This window comes from Rhagoletis zephyria, unplaced genomic scaffold (genome assembly GCF_001687245.7).
Source record: "Rhagoletis zephyria isolate East Lansing unplaced genomic scaffold, Rhagoletis_zephyria_1.1 Rzeph_scaffold_00178, whole genome shotgun sequence".
NCBI lineage: Eukaryota > Metazoa > Arthropoda > Insecta > Diptera > Tephritidae > Rhagoletis > Rhagoletis zephyria.
In genome coordinates this window covers 168,629-183,528 of record NW_016157262.1, presented here as the reverse complement: position 1 = coordinate 183,528, position 14,900 = coordinate 168,629, and the positions used below count along the sequence as shown (strand labels likewise).

The 14,900-nt window shown below is 32.7% G+C and overlaps 1 protein-coding gene across 4 annotated transcripts in view; it reads right to left on the bottom strand.

The window, feature by feature from the left end:
• Positions 1–14,900, bottom strand: part of Nhe2 (Na[+]/H[+] hydrogen exchanger 2) — a 70,566-nt gene that overhangs the window by 47,461 nt on the left and 8,205 nt on the right. For all 4 annotated transcript variants that reach the window (XM_017608701.1, XM_017608705.1, XM_017608711.1 and 1 more), the window contains exon 2: positions 7,669–7,921. In XM_017608701.1, coding sequence (XP_017464190.1) covers positions 7,669–7,921 — 253 coding nt within the window. The remainder of the gene's footprint in view (positions 1–7,668; positions 7,922–14,900) is intronic.

The window sequence follows — 14,900 nt, the reverse complement described above, 5'->3', positions numbered from 1 at the left end:
AATATATTTTTTTTATAGAGAAAATGCATAATAAGGAAAAAAATTTACATTTTAAAAGCATTTTTACTTTTTCTTAAAAAAAAATAATCTATATATATTTGAAGTGTACTATATTTTTTCAGATTTTTTTAAAAAAGTACTATAATATTCTTAGAAAATGTGGGCAACCCTAATGAAAGCGCCCACTTTTTGAAAACTTCCCAAACGCATTTCCTATCGGTAATCGAGTTCAAGCTCCACTGCTTACTGACATTTATTTAGTCCTACTCGGCTATTTTCATTGTTCAAATATTTGCTACTAAATAAATCACTAAAGCGGTGTAAGATGCAATAACCGTGAGAAATAGGAGCCCATAAAAAATAAGTACATAGCTAAAAGCCATTAAATTTAACAAATTACTAGTTTTGCTTAGTTAATCTTTATCACCACACGATAATACTAGCTAGTAAACATTTTGCTTAAAATAACCCAATTCTGCTGTAATATTTTAAATATTCTTCTGCTTTTAAATTGCATATTTAAGAAAATAATAACAACTCATTGTTACACTGTTGCAAAGGTTGCAAATGTATTGGAGTTTTACAGTGGCTCAAAAATGTTAAAAAACGCGTTTTTCGTTACCTTCAAACTTATGTTGCCCAAAAACTAGAGCCAATCGGATATCTTTACGGTCAGGTTGGGATTCTACGGGAAAAATCCTATAAGTATCGGCTGAGGATGGACTCCTCACCATATTTCTATTCAGCAAACAGCAGCCTCGAGGGAGCTGCAACTTCAGGTTTCGAAAAATGCTAAAATGCTGATTCTGTGACTAAAGAGGTCTGCTTTCGCGGAAAGTTCCAAGTGAAAATTCCCGATCACGAATATTGGGAAAATGGGCTCCCTGCCCTTGATCCCAGGTATGTATACTGTACACTGAGCAGGCGGTTCATTTCTATAAACAAATGGTCCACGGTGTTCCAGGCTGAAGGATTTGCAATCTTAAACTGCGCAAAATTAAACCTTGAAAAAGGTTTGAAGTGCGCCTTTCTAGTTATCTTTTCAGATAGCCAATCTGCCAACCGGTCATTTTCAACCGGGCGATGAAATCCAAGCTGGTTCGAGACTGCTGTGACACTCTGCAAATTTTGGCAGCCAAAAACGCGCTAACAACGCGTTGGGTACCAGGCCAGGCCAGGTACCAGGAATCGAAAGAAGGATATGAGATCGCCGACGAGTTGGACCAGAAGGATCGTTAACTGTATTTTCAGACTTTAACCGTTCTGCGGTCTCAGTTGGTACTATAATATATAGTATAACAATAATTACTGAGAGGGTGCAGTCTGAACGCAGTAAGTACTGGGGAGCTGTCGGGTCACAGATATTCCAGGCTCTTCGGCTATCCTTTCAACAGAAGAATATTATTCTTGAAAATATAAATGACATCTAGCTACTTTCTGTGTACCCTACTGGTCACAACCGACTACGATTGCACCGAATAGATATGATCAGAGGTCGGATTTGCCGTAAATACGATGCAGCTTCAGAAAATATCCTTGGTTACAGTCTGGCATTTGCCAGACAGAATTTAATAAATTTTTAATCGAACCCTATCAATGCTCTTTTAGGATTATTATGCCGAAGGAGTCATGCCCACACTGGGTTAGCGACTCTCTCTTTAAGATATAGTACAAATAAAGGTTTCCACATATTCCTTAAACCTGCAAATATTTGTTTGAAAGCAAATTCCACAAGCTGCAAGTCTTCATTTAAATCCCAGAATAAATCAAAGAACTAACTTAAAAAGTAAGCCCAAATTCAATAAACAGCGCATTCAATTTACTCCAAATAAGAAAGAAGCAATGAGAGCAACAAAAAAAAAGAAAAAAAGGTTCCAATAGATTACGGGTATATCAAACAAAGCAAAATTTTGATGCCACCATGCAAACAACCAAACGATCCAACACGTCCAGACAACAAAGCCTGAAACCACATTGAAATTTTCTAAGTATGTATGTATTATTTTAGAGGTTAGGTACAATGGCAATGACGTTTAAAACATAAATACGCAACCAGAAAAATCATGGCACGTTGTCGGCCGTTCCTAGCGCAACGTGGAGGACGTGAATGTCCTTGAAATGAAATGCGAAAGCCAAGGACAAATTTGGTGACAAAAATATTCAACACAAATAGAATGAAATGGCAAAATGATGATTGTAGTATGCCAATAGCAGCAGTTCGAATTCTGCCATCGGCAGAGGACATTTTTGTTTTTTCATTGGCAGTCGTACATAGCTGTTGTGAGGGAGTATAGCGACAGTTTGCCAATTTTTGGCCACAAAAGAGAGCAATAAAATCCTATTCATACGTAAAAAGTGCAAAGATGGCATTTATGTATATGGGGCGTTCCATACCAAAATGGACCTGGGTTCACACTTCATGTGTTTGATTTGTTTCAAATTTTTAGGGTAGATGGAGAAACATAAATAATAAATAAATATGAAATTCGAGATTGATTAATAAATTTTGAAAAACTTAAATACGATTTAATAGTTTTCCAAATATCTCTAGAATGGAGCGAGGAAAAAATTTGAAAAAAACACATATACACACATCATCTCTCTATGAGAAGAAATATAAAAAAAAAAAAAATTTTTACTTAAAAAATTTTTCACATAAAATTTTTTTTATAAAAAAAAATAGTTATTCAAGATATGCCATCTCAAAAAAAAAAAGGAAAAAAACGCAATAGTAGCTCTGAGTATTGCGCAATATTTAATTTGAGTTATAAATTTTTTTTACACCGAAGTTGAGCAAAATGAGTACATTACAAATTTACTAATTTTTTTGAGATGGCATATTTAAAAAAAAAAAATTTTATCAAAAAATTTGTATGTGATATGTGTATGTGTGATGTTTTTTATTTTTTTCCTCGCCCCGTTCTCGAGCTATTTAGAAAACTATTAAATTGATTTGCTTTGTTTTTGTGCTGTAAAGTTTTTAAAAATTCATGAATCAATCTCAAATTTCATATTTATTTATTACTAGCTTTTACACGCAGGTTTAACCCCACGTCTTTATACAAATATGAAAAATACTTTATGTAAAGATATTATATTTTATTTCTGCTCTAATTTTACTACAACCGTGATAGCAGAATATGATAGGTTTTTTGGCTTGGGTGTTATGGAATGGATAATAATTTTTGGCACAGTAGGTGTTTTATTTAGGTTGAAATATCTCCAACAAATTATGAAATAAAAGAAATACCAATGTTGTGATATCTTAATTTTAACTATCTAATTTCTTACGAATAATAACTCTCAAATTATTTCACAGCATGTTTTTAATACTTCAAAGCATCTATTAACATAACTGCTTTTTCCAATGCAATTATCATACATTTTATTTTGGATGAAGTTTTGGGTTTTGCTTTAAGGAATTCTTGTTTATTGTCATTGCAAAAGCTAAGCGAACTGGAAACTGAAGTCTTTTAAATTTGAAAAGCGTATCAAAAGGAAGTAAAGGGGGCATGGGACTTGTGGTTCCGAAGTTATGGCTGATAAGAAATTCAACGCCTATATTATGTGCCACGCCCCCATATAAAACCATGCCTATAACCTCCCGCGGGGTAAAAACAAATAAGTGTGCACAAAATTCCGTGTCGTGGTTCAAAAGTTATAAGGTAATAAACAAACAGACATTCACATTTATATATATAGATAGATTTATGTGAACCCCGTCCATTTTGGTATGGAATGCCCCATATATTATATGCATATACTTATGTACGAGAAAATTGGCAAAGGGGTCTACTGCATTTGTTGAATTTCCCTTTTTTTGCTTAGATAGGAGTTATTTGTAGTCATACAAATACATATGTAAATATGTATCTACGCTTAGTCACTTTTCGGTTACTAACGCGTTGTTTACGCGTCGATGTTATAATTTCCGTTTCCAGTATCGATATGCCGCTTTCCATCAATAAATTTTAGCAACAAAAAAAAAACTATAAAAACTGCAATTCCACAAACACGCAAGACGGGCATTAAGAAATAAATTTTAGCCTATTTTTAGGCATGCCAAGGTCTTTCTAATCATCGTAAGCCACGCATCATTTGAAGCGATTTAGTTAATTTTTTTTTGCGCATGGCTCGCAAAAATGGTTTAATCAATTTTAATCTGAATCCATCGCCGTAACGTAATTCTGCCAATCAATGTTAAGAAAAAAGGTTCAGTCCAGTACCGCCAAATTTAAACGTGAATTATTAAGAATGCATTCAAGCTAAAAACTTAAGCACATATGTACATACATTAGGGTGTCTCACCAAAAAAAAATTTCGAGTTTCCAAACGAAATTATAAAATTTATTATATTTTAAGACCGCAAAAAAAAATTTTTAGAAGATATCAACCAATACTTCCCATTATGCCAAACATAAGAATATAATTTGAGTTTTTGATTAAAGAAAATAAAACAATTCTAGCGCTTTTCGAGCATTTTCGTAATTTAAAAAATTAACCCTTTTTCTCAACGATTCTATATTTGGCCAATTTATATTAAGCTTGTGAAAAGCATTTGTTTTTTACTCTAAACTAAACTTCGACTCCGAAAATGCAAGTTAATAGTATGTAGTAATATTTGGCGCTTACACTTTTGCTAAGTGTTTGGCCGAGCTTCTCCTTCAAGTTTTGGTGTGCGTCTTGACGTTCTAACACAAATTGAGGGACCTACATATAGCTTTAAGCCAAGCTTTTTCACGCCAGAAATACATTCGGAGGTTTGCCATTGCCAGCTGACGGGCGACCGCTGTTAGAAAAAACCACAGATCGAGCCCAGGTTCTACGGAGTAGTAGTATCAGATATGTCTGTAAAATCTAAGTCTCAAAGTTTACCCTAAAAAAAAGCAATTTACGCGCCCTTTCTGCGACAGAAAACGAAATGATCACTGAAGTCACTGAACTAAATGATTTATCAGTTAAATCAGATATAGACAGAACCAAATCGGTGAACGAATTTCGTCGGACGGAGGTATGTCGTCGGATAATATTCGCTGCAACATTGCGCTCAGTAAAACAAAATCCCGACCTTGAGCATTTGTACGATTTTTTTGGAGTGCAGGATTTGTCAGAACTAAACCGAACTGCGTAAATGAAAACCCACAAGTTACTGAACCCGGCTATATTCTACCAAAAATATGTTTAGTTTAAACAAACATTGTTTTGTACGGATACTTTTTTTGGTGTGAAGAAGCAGTAAACTTGAAAAAAATGCTCGAAAAAAATGTGTTGAAAAGTTAGTAAAACGATTAGTAAATAAGCTATAAAATATGTTTAGGTCAAACCTATCACGAGTATTCTAGACTTTTGCATTCCTCCCAGTTGTGTAAAGCATTAGCTGGTATTTGTGTATCATCTGTTGGTGCAAACGAACGCTTATCATCCGTCAACTACAAGCAATAGTTGATGAATTTCACAAATAAAAAAAAAATCGTAGACAATTAAATACTTAGGAATGGCGCTAAATATATGCTAAGCTCAAATTGAAAGAGCATATAAAAATTAAAGCTTTTAAACTAAACATCAAATTGTTTTAGTTGAAAGCACTTATTGGCTGAAGTTCGAAGCTGTCTGTTCGAACAAATTGATTATTTTGGCACAAATCCTCAAGCCTGCGTACAACTGTCGGAATGTATGTATTGCGAAAACAAATATTGAAACTATTATGCGTTGTTTTCTAGTTTGTTTGCTGCTAGCCACGCAAGACTTCACCTGTTTTCGATAAGGCAAATTGTACAAGAAGAACTACACTGAAGCACAGTGCTGCCTAAGTGGGTGAAAAATCTAGAAATTCGTTGCCTGCAATGTGAACGTGTTTGGTATTTTCGTAAAGGTAATTTATCCACTAGAAAGACGTAAACAGAAATTTCCCTATAAAATAAATTATATGCAGCCAGGAAGTCACTAGAGTCGAAAAATTTTATACTAAGAGTTTTAATAAGAGTAAACTCCTCACGTAGATAAATGTCAGAAATACATTCTTTGAAATAAAATGTTGGTTTGATGTTTATTTATTTCCACATAGATAGTATAAAACTACAGGAATAAAAATTTTGGAATAAAATTAAACTCAGGGTGTCCCTGCGGTATCCCAGAAAAACAATTTTTTAAGTAAAAGATTCACAAAAATGGTTAATTTTAATGAAATGAATCAAAAATATATGTAAAAATATGTTATCTTTTATTATTCTATTAAATAGTACGGATGTTTGGCTTTCAAAAGAAGAAATAAATACCAGCTAATTTTTTGGACTTTTTGAAGTAATGCGTTATTTGCTAATGCATAAAATCATTTTTTGTCAGTGTGAAGTGCCACATTGAAAAACTTGATCTGTAGACAAAGATTTTTTTTTAACGAGTTGCGACCTGTTAAAAAATTTAATTAAATTTTTTTAATAATTTAAATGATTTATTAAGAGAGAAATGTGCATGAAAAGGGTTAATTTCTTAACTAAATAGGGTTGCCACCTATTTAAAAATCAGACGAAGGAGGTTTAAGGAGGTTTTAGCTTGCAAATATTACGAAGAGGATTGCCACATGTTTGCAAAGTGAAATTTAGTTAAACTAAAGTAATAATTGTGTCAATTTTAGTGAGAATTTGTTACAGGTGGCAACGCGTTTTAAAATAATAAAACTCTATTGCATATCTACAGGCCAAGGCCTGTAATTTGACACCTCTTTTTTTGAAAATAGAACGAACTACATGTACAGTGCTATGTAAATGGCATAAGAACCCAAATTTTCTTTAAACTACATTTAAAGTGAAAGTATCAAAGTTATCTAAAAACAAACTACATTTTTGAATTAAACGTCCCCAATTTTACTAGGAAACGAATTTTCATTTAAATCCGTCTATAATTCTATTTTTGCCCACATTTTATATGGAAGGGAAGTACTGTGTGACCGTCAAAACAGGGTAAATGGTGTTTTTTTTAATATTTACAAAGTTTTGCAAACTATTTTTTTATTATTTTTGATTAAAAAAATTGGAACTTTTTAATCAGAAAATTTTTATAAAAATTTTGAATATGCAGTTACAAGGCTTGTCAAATTTTAGTAAAATAAGTGCAAGTTTAAGCGGCTAAAAATTCGAATTCAAGAAATTTTATGTGAAAAAAATTGGAAAACGCCGCCAAGAAAAAAAATTTAACCACCCAAAACCTGCAACTACTTTACCAAAATTTAATAAAAAAATTTATTTTTATAAAAATTCTGATTAAAAATCTCAAAATTTTGATGAATATTTGACGCATCTTTCTAAATTCTGTATAAAGTTTGAGAGTTTGATTTATACGGGTTTAGTAAAAAATAACAAAAAAATTTGCTTAAAAAACATTGTAAATAGTAAAAAAAAACACCAGTCGTCCAGTTTTTTCCGCGAGTGTTAACCACGTGATCAGGTAGTTAACACATTTTAATTGAATTCAATGGTCTAAAGAATATTAATTATTATTTATGAACTTGGTAAAATTTCATGAAATGTGCTTCTCTTTCATTAAAAAAAATTATACTATTTTGTTAAAAATGTTTACTGCAGTTAATTTTATGTATGTAAATTGAATTCTCAAACGAATATTTTAAATAAAATTAAGTCGGCTTACTTTCATGCCATATATTCAAGTACTCACCAATTTTCGCTATACTAGCCGACAATATCCAGATACCAATTATAAATGGCGTTTTCACTCTATCAAAATCCACTTGGGAGAGCGGATAACGTTCTGGTCTATGCGCATAGGGATCATCATCGTCATGTGCTGAAATCATTATCGGTGGTCTATGTGTATCGACTTCTTTAGGTTTTTCACTTGGTGTAGGCTCTGGTGCTATGGCATTAGTTTGAAGTGCAATTTTATTATCATCACTGCCGCTTGTTGCAACCTGTTGCAGAATAAATGAAAGAATAAGGAAAGGTAATGAAATATTTCTTTGAAACAAATAAATGCATAAACGAAAATAAGTAGAATAAGTGCTTAAGTATATCCTGCCCTATGAGAGAACCTAATTAGTGTTTAAAGGGCAAATAAATTTTAAAAGCTATTTGAGAAAATTTATCTGAGAATATCAAAAAGAAAAATTAAAAGGAATTTAAGTTGCTTTTTTATTTATTTTTTTACTTCAATTGCAGCTCCTCTATCACTTGTGCGTCTTTGACAATTATGAATTATTTATCGCAAGGCATTTAAGTGTAATTTTCTATAACAACCACAATGTAAATGATATCGTAGTGGTTTATCGTAATTAATGATTAAAGCTGCAACAGAGCGGAGAGATATGAAAGTACTGTGAAAATAAAATTATCATGAGTGGCATTAAGGGTGCGGTGATAAGAAATAAGATAAAATTTCGTACACATACATACGTACATACATATATATGTATCATAATTCGCAGATTGCTTAGTCGTTCCATCAAAATCAACGAAATAATTTAGCTCAGTGACACTGAACGAATTCATGTTCTTAAAAATGCCTGAAGAGAAAAAAAACGCGCTGAAAATGGCACAAGCCCGAAATCGGCTTGTCTCCTAACTGCATTTGACAAAGGATGAAACAATCGTTCAATCCAATCCAATCCAATCGTTCGTTTTTCTTCTAAATATGAACATATAGTCTAAGATCCGACAAGGGCACAACCTTCACCCATCTGTATAATGGATCAAATCTATTTTGTATCCTGTTAATATCCTGGCCTCTTCTTGTTATTAAGAAAACAACTCTTCAACACAAATACATACATTGATTAAAATACTATTTTTCTATATAAAAATAATGGTGATTTCGCTGTCCCAAAAAAATGTTATTCTTCCATGGTGCAAAATATGTTTATACAATATATATGGCAATGCCAGGCAAAAGAGATTTAATAGGATTTGAGCTTGGAAATAGTTTTAATGCGGGTTGCCACCTGTATGAAAAGTCTAATTTATTTTACTTATAGTTACACAAGTTAAATTAAATGTTAAAGTATGGGGGCCAAACGTAGAAGTTTTAAGAAAATTTTAGTTTGAATATAATTTCGATTAGGGCTGCCATCTATTCGAAAAGTTATATCTATCAACAGCATTTTTTAACCATCAGATCTGCATAGTTACTTCGAGTTTCAAAAATGAGATGTCAAATTAAACCGCTGGGCACATTGATGTATATAATATATTTTTTGAAGCTAGTATTTTTTAGAATTGTAGGGTGATTTTGAAGTTCGATTAAATGAACTACTGACAACATGCGGCAGCTCCCTTCACTCAGAAAGGGCTGGACAGATTTAGATGAAACATTTGGAATATTTTTTTTGGCTTTCTGACTAAGATTGCCACATGTTTATAAATTTAAAATTTATAAATGTAAATTCAGTTAGCTGAGGACGCCGGCTTTCGATATTTGTGCAATGCTTAGACCCAAAAGTTATAACTTGGCCAGCGGAACGACGACACTGCGTAATGTCCAACTTAAAAACATGTACACAGAAATGCAAAAAAAAACTGGTAACGATTCTCAACACCGCCAAGTTTTGTTCTATAACTAGAGATGGTTGGACCTCTCGAATCAACCTATTTTACATGACAGTAACTTGTCACTTTATTACGGAAGATTTTAAGTGAAGAACAACTGTGTTATCCACAAATAAAACGCTCAGAGAAATTGATCATACAAGCGAGAATATTGCTGATTCCTTGTGAACTGTTTTAAACGATTTGAAATTTTTTGAGAAAATTTCAGCAGTCGTCACAGACAACGCATTGTTGATGATAAAGGCATGTGCATTGCTCAAAAAAAGGCATTTGTCGTGTTAAAGCATAAATAGACAGCAGCGTTGATCCAGTTCAACTCGGGAATTAACTGCACTTGATCCGGATTAAGTCCGAATTAATCCGGATCAAAGCTGCCGTCTGTTTAAGCTTTTACGCTCATACACTAAATCTTATCGTTCAGGATGCTTTGTCACACGATTATATTTTTAGTACATCATATCTAATTGTAAACGGGTAGTGAAATATCTCAAAAGCAGTCCTATCCCTTATTCTAAGCTAAAAGCCACACAAGTTACACACACTCCCCATAGTCTTATACAAGAGGTTCCTACCCGTTAGAACAGTTTTTACTTATCAACGACATCATTTCACATCAACCACAATGTTAATCAAAAGTATTTGAAACATTTCTGTACTTAGAAAACACTCACAGTAATAGCTAATTTTTATTAATTACCGAAAACGCTAAACAATCTGTATATCTCGTGCGCGTATAAAAATGTTGTTGCCGCTTTGCAAGATTGCTAGACCACTTCTACGCTTAAACGATTATAAAATCAAGTTGTGCAGCGGTCGAATGTTAAGATTTAAGTTGAATACAAAATAAAATTTAGGAAGAACAACTTTATTTTTTTTTTATGTAAACTACACTTGTCTACATACAAACAAATACACATAAATATGTATGTATGTGTACATAAATATGCATGTTCAGCATATCAATCGGCCAAGTTTATTTTTACTCCAAGCGATTGGCCTCATTTGCGCTAAAATCTGGTTAACACTGGAAGTTAACTGCCAAACTGAGCATAACCAACTCAAACCGATTTAAACAACTCCTCAAAACAAAAAAAAAATATCTACATATATTCTAAATAATGATTTGACATTATTTTTTTTTTTTAAATAAATGCTAAATATGAAATGTTGATAGGTGCAAACAATAATTGTTGCTGTAATTGCGTGTACATATTGCATTGAAAAGTTAGTGCTGTCCATATCGAACCAAAAAAAAAAAAAACAAAAAACAAAAAAAAAATAACAAACATAGTATCACAAAACAAAACGTCACTCATGTTCGTGCACAGTCACATGTTATTATTAGTTCTAGCATAATTATAGTAGCTGAAAATTTAATCAAAATGCATTCAATGCAATGGAATCCATAGAGATACATAGATAATAAATAACACTGTGCAACATTTTCAGGCTCAGTGTCTGGGGGCGGTATGATTCCAACTCAGGATGAAAGACTTCTAGACTGGCGATGGGGGTACGGGATTAATTAAGTTCCCAACCCGCTCATCCCGACGTTTTTCGGAATCGTTTTCATGAAAAAAATTCACATGTCTTTCAAAATAATTTTAAGTAATGAAGAAAAGAATTTTAAATCTAGCATTTTCCGATTATTTTGTTTTGCTTTGCTGTTCGTCTCAATAAAACGTAAAAAAGTGCATAGTTCAAACAAATTTTTTAAGGAAAAAATTTTCCAATAATTTTATTTTATTTTGCTGTTAGTTTTTGTCTCAATAAAACATAAAAAAGCGCATATTTCATACAACATTTTTAAAGTTGTTTGTCTGAATTTGCGGAGGTTACGATTTTATCGCGTGTGACGGGAAAGAATTTTGGTCCCATTCCGCCCGCAAAATTTTATGGACCTTCCCGATACCACCCATCTCGGCCCATTTTGAAATCAGCACCGTTGGTTACGCGGGTTCCGAATATCCGGCGCCCATCTCTATTCTAGACCCATATAGTAAAACCGCTAAATCTTTTGCATTATCAGGTAAAGTTTTTTATGTCCATTTTAAGTATGAATTGTTTTTTAGTGTTTTTAGAATAAGTGGAAAAGGGTTAAATATCACATTTTTATTTTCTGTGGACTTCTACGTTACATGTATAAAGATTTTGTTTGGGAATACCCCTAGTGAATTTTTTTGGGCGAATAATTTTCTTGAACAATTTAGTCCTCTTGCGATCTCTCATATGCAGTTTATTCAGACTTTCCAAAAGACCTTTCAGGAGAAACCTAATGGGTTAAAATTTTCTGCAAAATTATTCCTCGTGAAATTTTAATATTTGTACATACATAAACTACGCATTTCATTCCGATATGAATTCTAACCTTCTTTTCATTTATTCTAAAAACACTCAGACAAAAAATTGCAACCTTAATATTACTATAGAAAAATTAACCTGGGAATGCAAAAAGATTTGGAGGTTTTACTACACGCGTATTGAGTCTGAGTTGGAATCATTCCGCCCCCAAAAATGCTGTTGCACTGTGTAATTTGAGCAGTAACGCATTTCAACTGTGTAAATGACCTAGACAAAGTTAGCTGGGCTTTATTTTCAGATTTAATATGCATCTTGATTCTTTTTATAAATTTATGTGTATGTGCATTTTTCGTAGAAATGGTTTAGAATGCTAGATAATCAACATTCTTTCGAGCGGAAAACTATGTTTCCCTTCAGAAGCTTCCAATAATAATACTAATTGTTTATTCAACCATTTTTTAGTAGTAACTTTTTTATAGTTCCCTTTAAAAAAAAATCCAAAATATGCAATGGGGGACCAATAAAAACTTATTAGCATTGAAAAATTGTAAAACAAGCAATTGGGTATTATAACTGGAAGTCACTTGAAGAGATACAGGGCTTTTCGATAGGAAAATATTGATTTTCATGAATTCTATACCATTTTCACGAAATTTTTTGCCCATATAAATACATGGAAAACTCTGAACGGATCTAAATATTTTTTGATTTCAAAATAATAAAGGGGTATATTTTTTCGCACCATCCTAATGCACATTAGACCGCACCACCTTACAAGCAAACAAAAACAAAGTTGACCGTACTCCCCTAAATCTAAAGTAATTCTTCAAGGCAATTTGGGAAAGACATTTTTTGGTCGAACCGAGAAGTCGCTTTTTACATTTTAAGTAACTTAGCTAAAGTTTATTGATGTTGATGGTACTTGAGGGCAATAAGATTTGAGATCTGGTGGGCAAGTACTAGAGGAGCGAGTACTTTAGGCCGATAAACTTTCGAACAAAAAAGTTGTCTCCATGAGACAAAAACATTGATATACCATATTTAAAGATCCGACCACAAATGCCAAAATTGATATTTACAATCATTTTTAGGCGAGAAATAAGAATATTGTAAACTTTAGGCTTGCCAAATGTCCGGGTCTAGGAGCATCTCAAAGAAAAAATATCTGATTTATAAACCTGCCTTGACATCCACCAATTCAATCACTTGATATTCCTTTGGATATGCAATGGCAAATGCGTTTTTTTAAGGCATTTGAAATAATGGCACACAATTGGACCCAACCAAGAAACAAATGAGGGTAAAACTGATGTTGGCAAGCCTTCTCACAGTGCCGACAAAGTGACACACTATAGCAAAACAGAAATGTTTGCTGTTTTATGAGCAAAGAAACCTACCAAATTTTTTAGCATCCTACCTACCATCCTATCAACGAGAAAAAACCTACCAATTTTGGTAGGGAAAAGCCCAAAACGGCAACCCTGTGTACGATGTCACCTATAATATTTCTCGTTTCTCGAAATCGAAACACATAACTCCAGGAAATTCCTCCAAGTGCACAGACAGGCCCGCGGCATCACATGGTTACAGAATTGGGATTACCCCAGCATGCCGTTTGCGGATGCATACATATCTACAAACAAACATTAATGTATCGAAGAAATTCGAAAAAAAAATATTGATTATAACAATATGAGTTGCAAAACATTTACTATATGCGCATTTATAATTCTGTGGACATTTGACAAAACGACTTAAGCATATCTTTCACGTACAAAGAAAATGGCATATGTCGGCAAAGCTATTTTTACCGTCAGTGCAATCAATTTCATTTAAAATAAAAAACATGCAGTTGTTGTAAACAGAAACCTTTTTGAAGGTTGAGCATACCGACAAAATAATTTAACATTTCTTTCTAATTGCAATATTTTTCTCTTTGACGGTAAAATATGTTTTGTCGACATATGCTATTTTGTATGTCCGTAAAAGACAGACTTAAGTTGTTTTTTCAAATTTCCACGGAATTTACTTAGCATGAAAACTAAAACAAAATTCCATTACAAAATATTCGCGCTTATTTGCCATTATTACGCTCAAGTGTAGTTCTATTGTTGATGCGTCAGTGCCATAAAAGCATGCCAGAAGTTATACAGATTCGATATATGTACATATGTATGCACTTCAAATAGTTTTCTAAAATTGAATAATACATTTACAATAAATAGTTTAGCAACGTAATTGCATTTATATGTATGCTTATTATAAATTTATATTTTTATGTAAATATCAAAAGCAATTTTCCTAATTTCTGGCAATTGTCTGCGAAATTGCATAATCAACTGCGTTACAAAACTCAGAGGCTAACTGCTGGGTAAATTACTGGAACGTGCATGAGTATTTATACCTTTAAATACATACATACATACATATGTATGTATGTGTTTATATGCATCTATTTAACATTTTCATTTACAAAGCTGTTAGTAATCCGCAACAACAATGGCATTGGCAAAGGCCCCAACACAAGCGATGTTTTTTTTTTTTTTTTCTTCAAGTTCAATTGTAATCGATTGAATTATTGCAGTCACACCAGTACGAGTACATACATACATATTTACGCTGCAGACTGCAGTGAACAGCCGAGGTAGTCAATAAACACATAACACATAACAAATTTGGTATGAAATGAAAGAGGTCTGAAATTGCTGTTTGTAAGTGATTGTCTTTATTTTAATATATCTGTTTTAAAGCTATTTCTTTCATTTGATACCAAATTTGTTTAATTTGGATCAGCGGTTTGTTTGTTATTAAAAAAATAAATAAAGTCCGGATTTTTCAATTATTATTGGACTTTTTCCCAAAAAGTTCGAAAAATAAAAATAATCCAGAATTCTTGTCCAGGAGGTCCTAGGATCAAAGGAACATTGACAATATATTGCCAGGTTTTTTATAACATCGAAAAAAAAGTAATTGTTGTTTTCGTTGCTGCTGCTTGGAGCGCAATTCTGGCTAAAATAGTTGAAAGTCTTTTGTAAGACAATTGAAAGA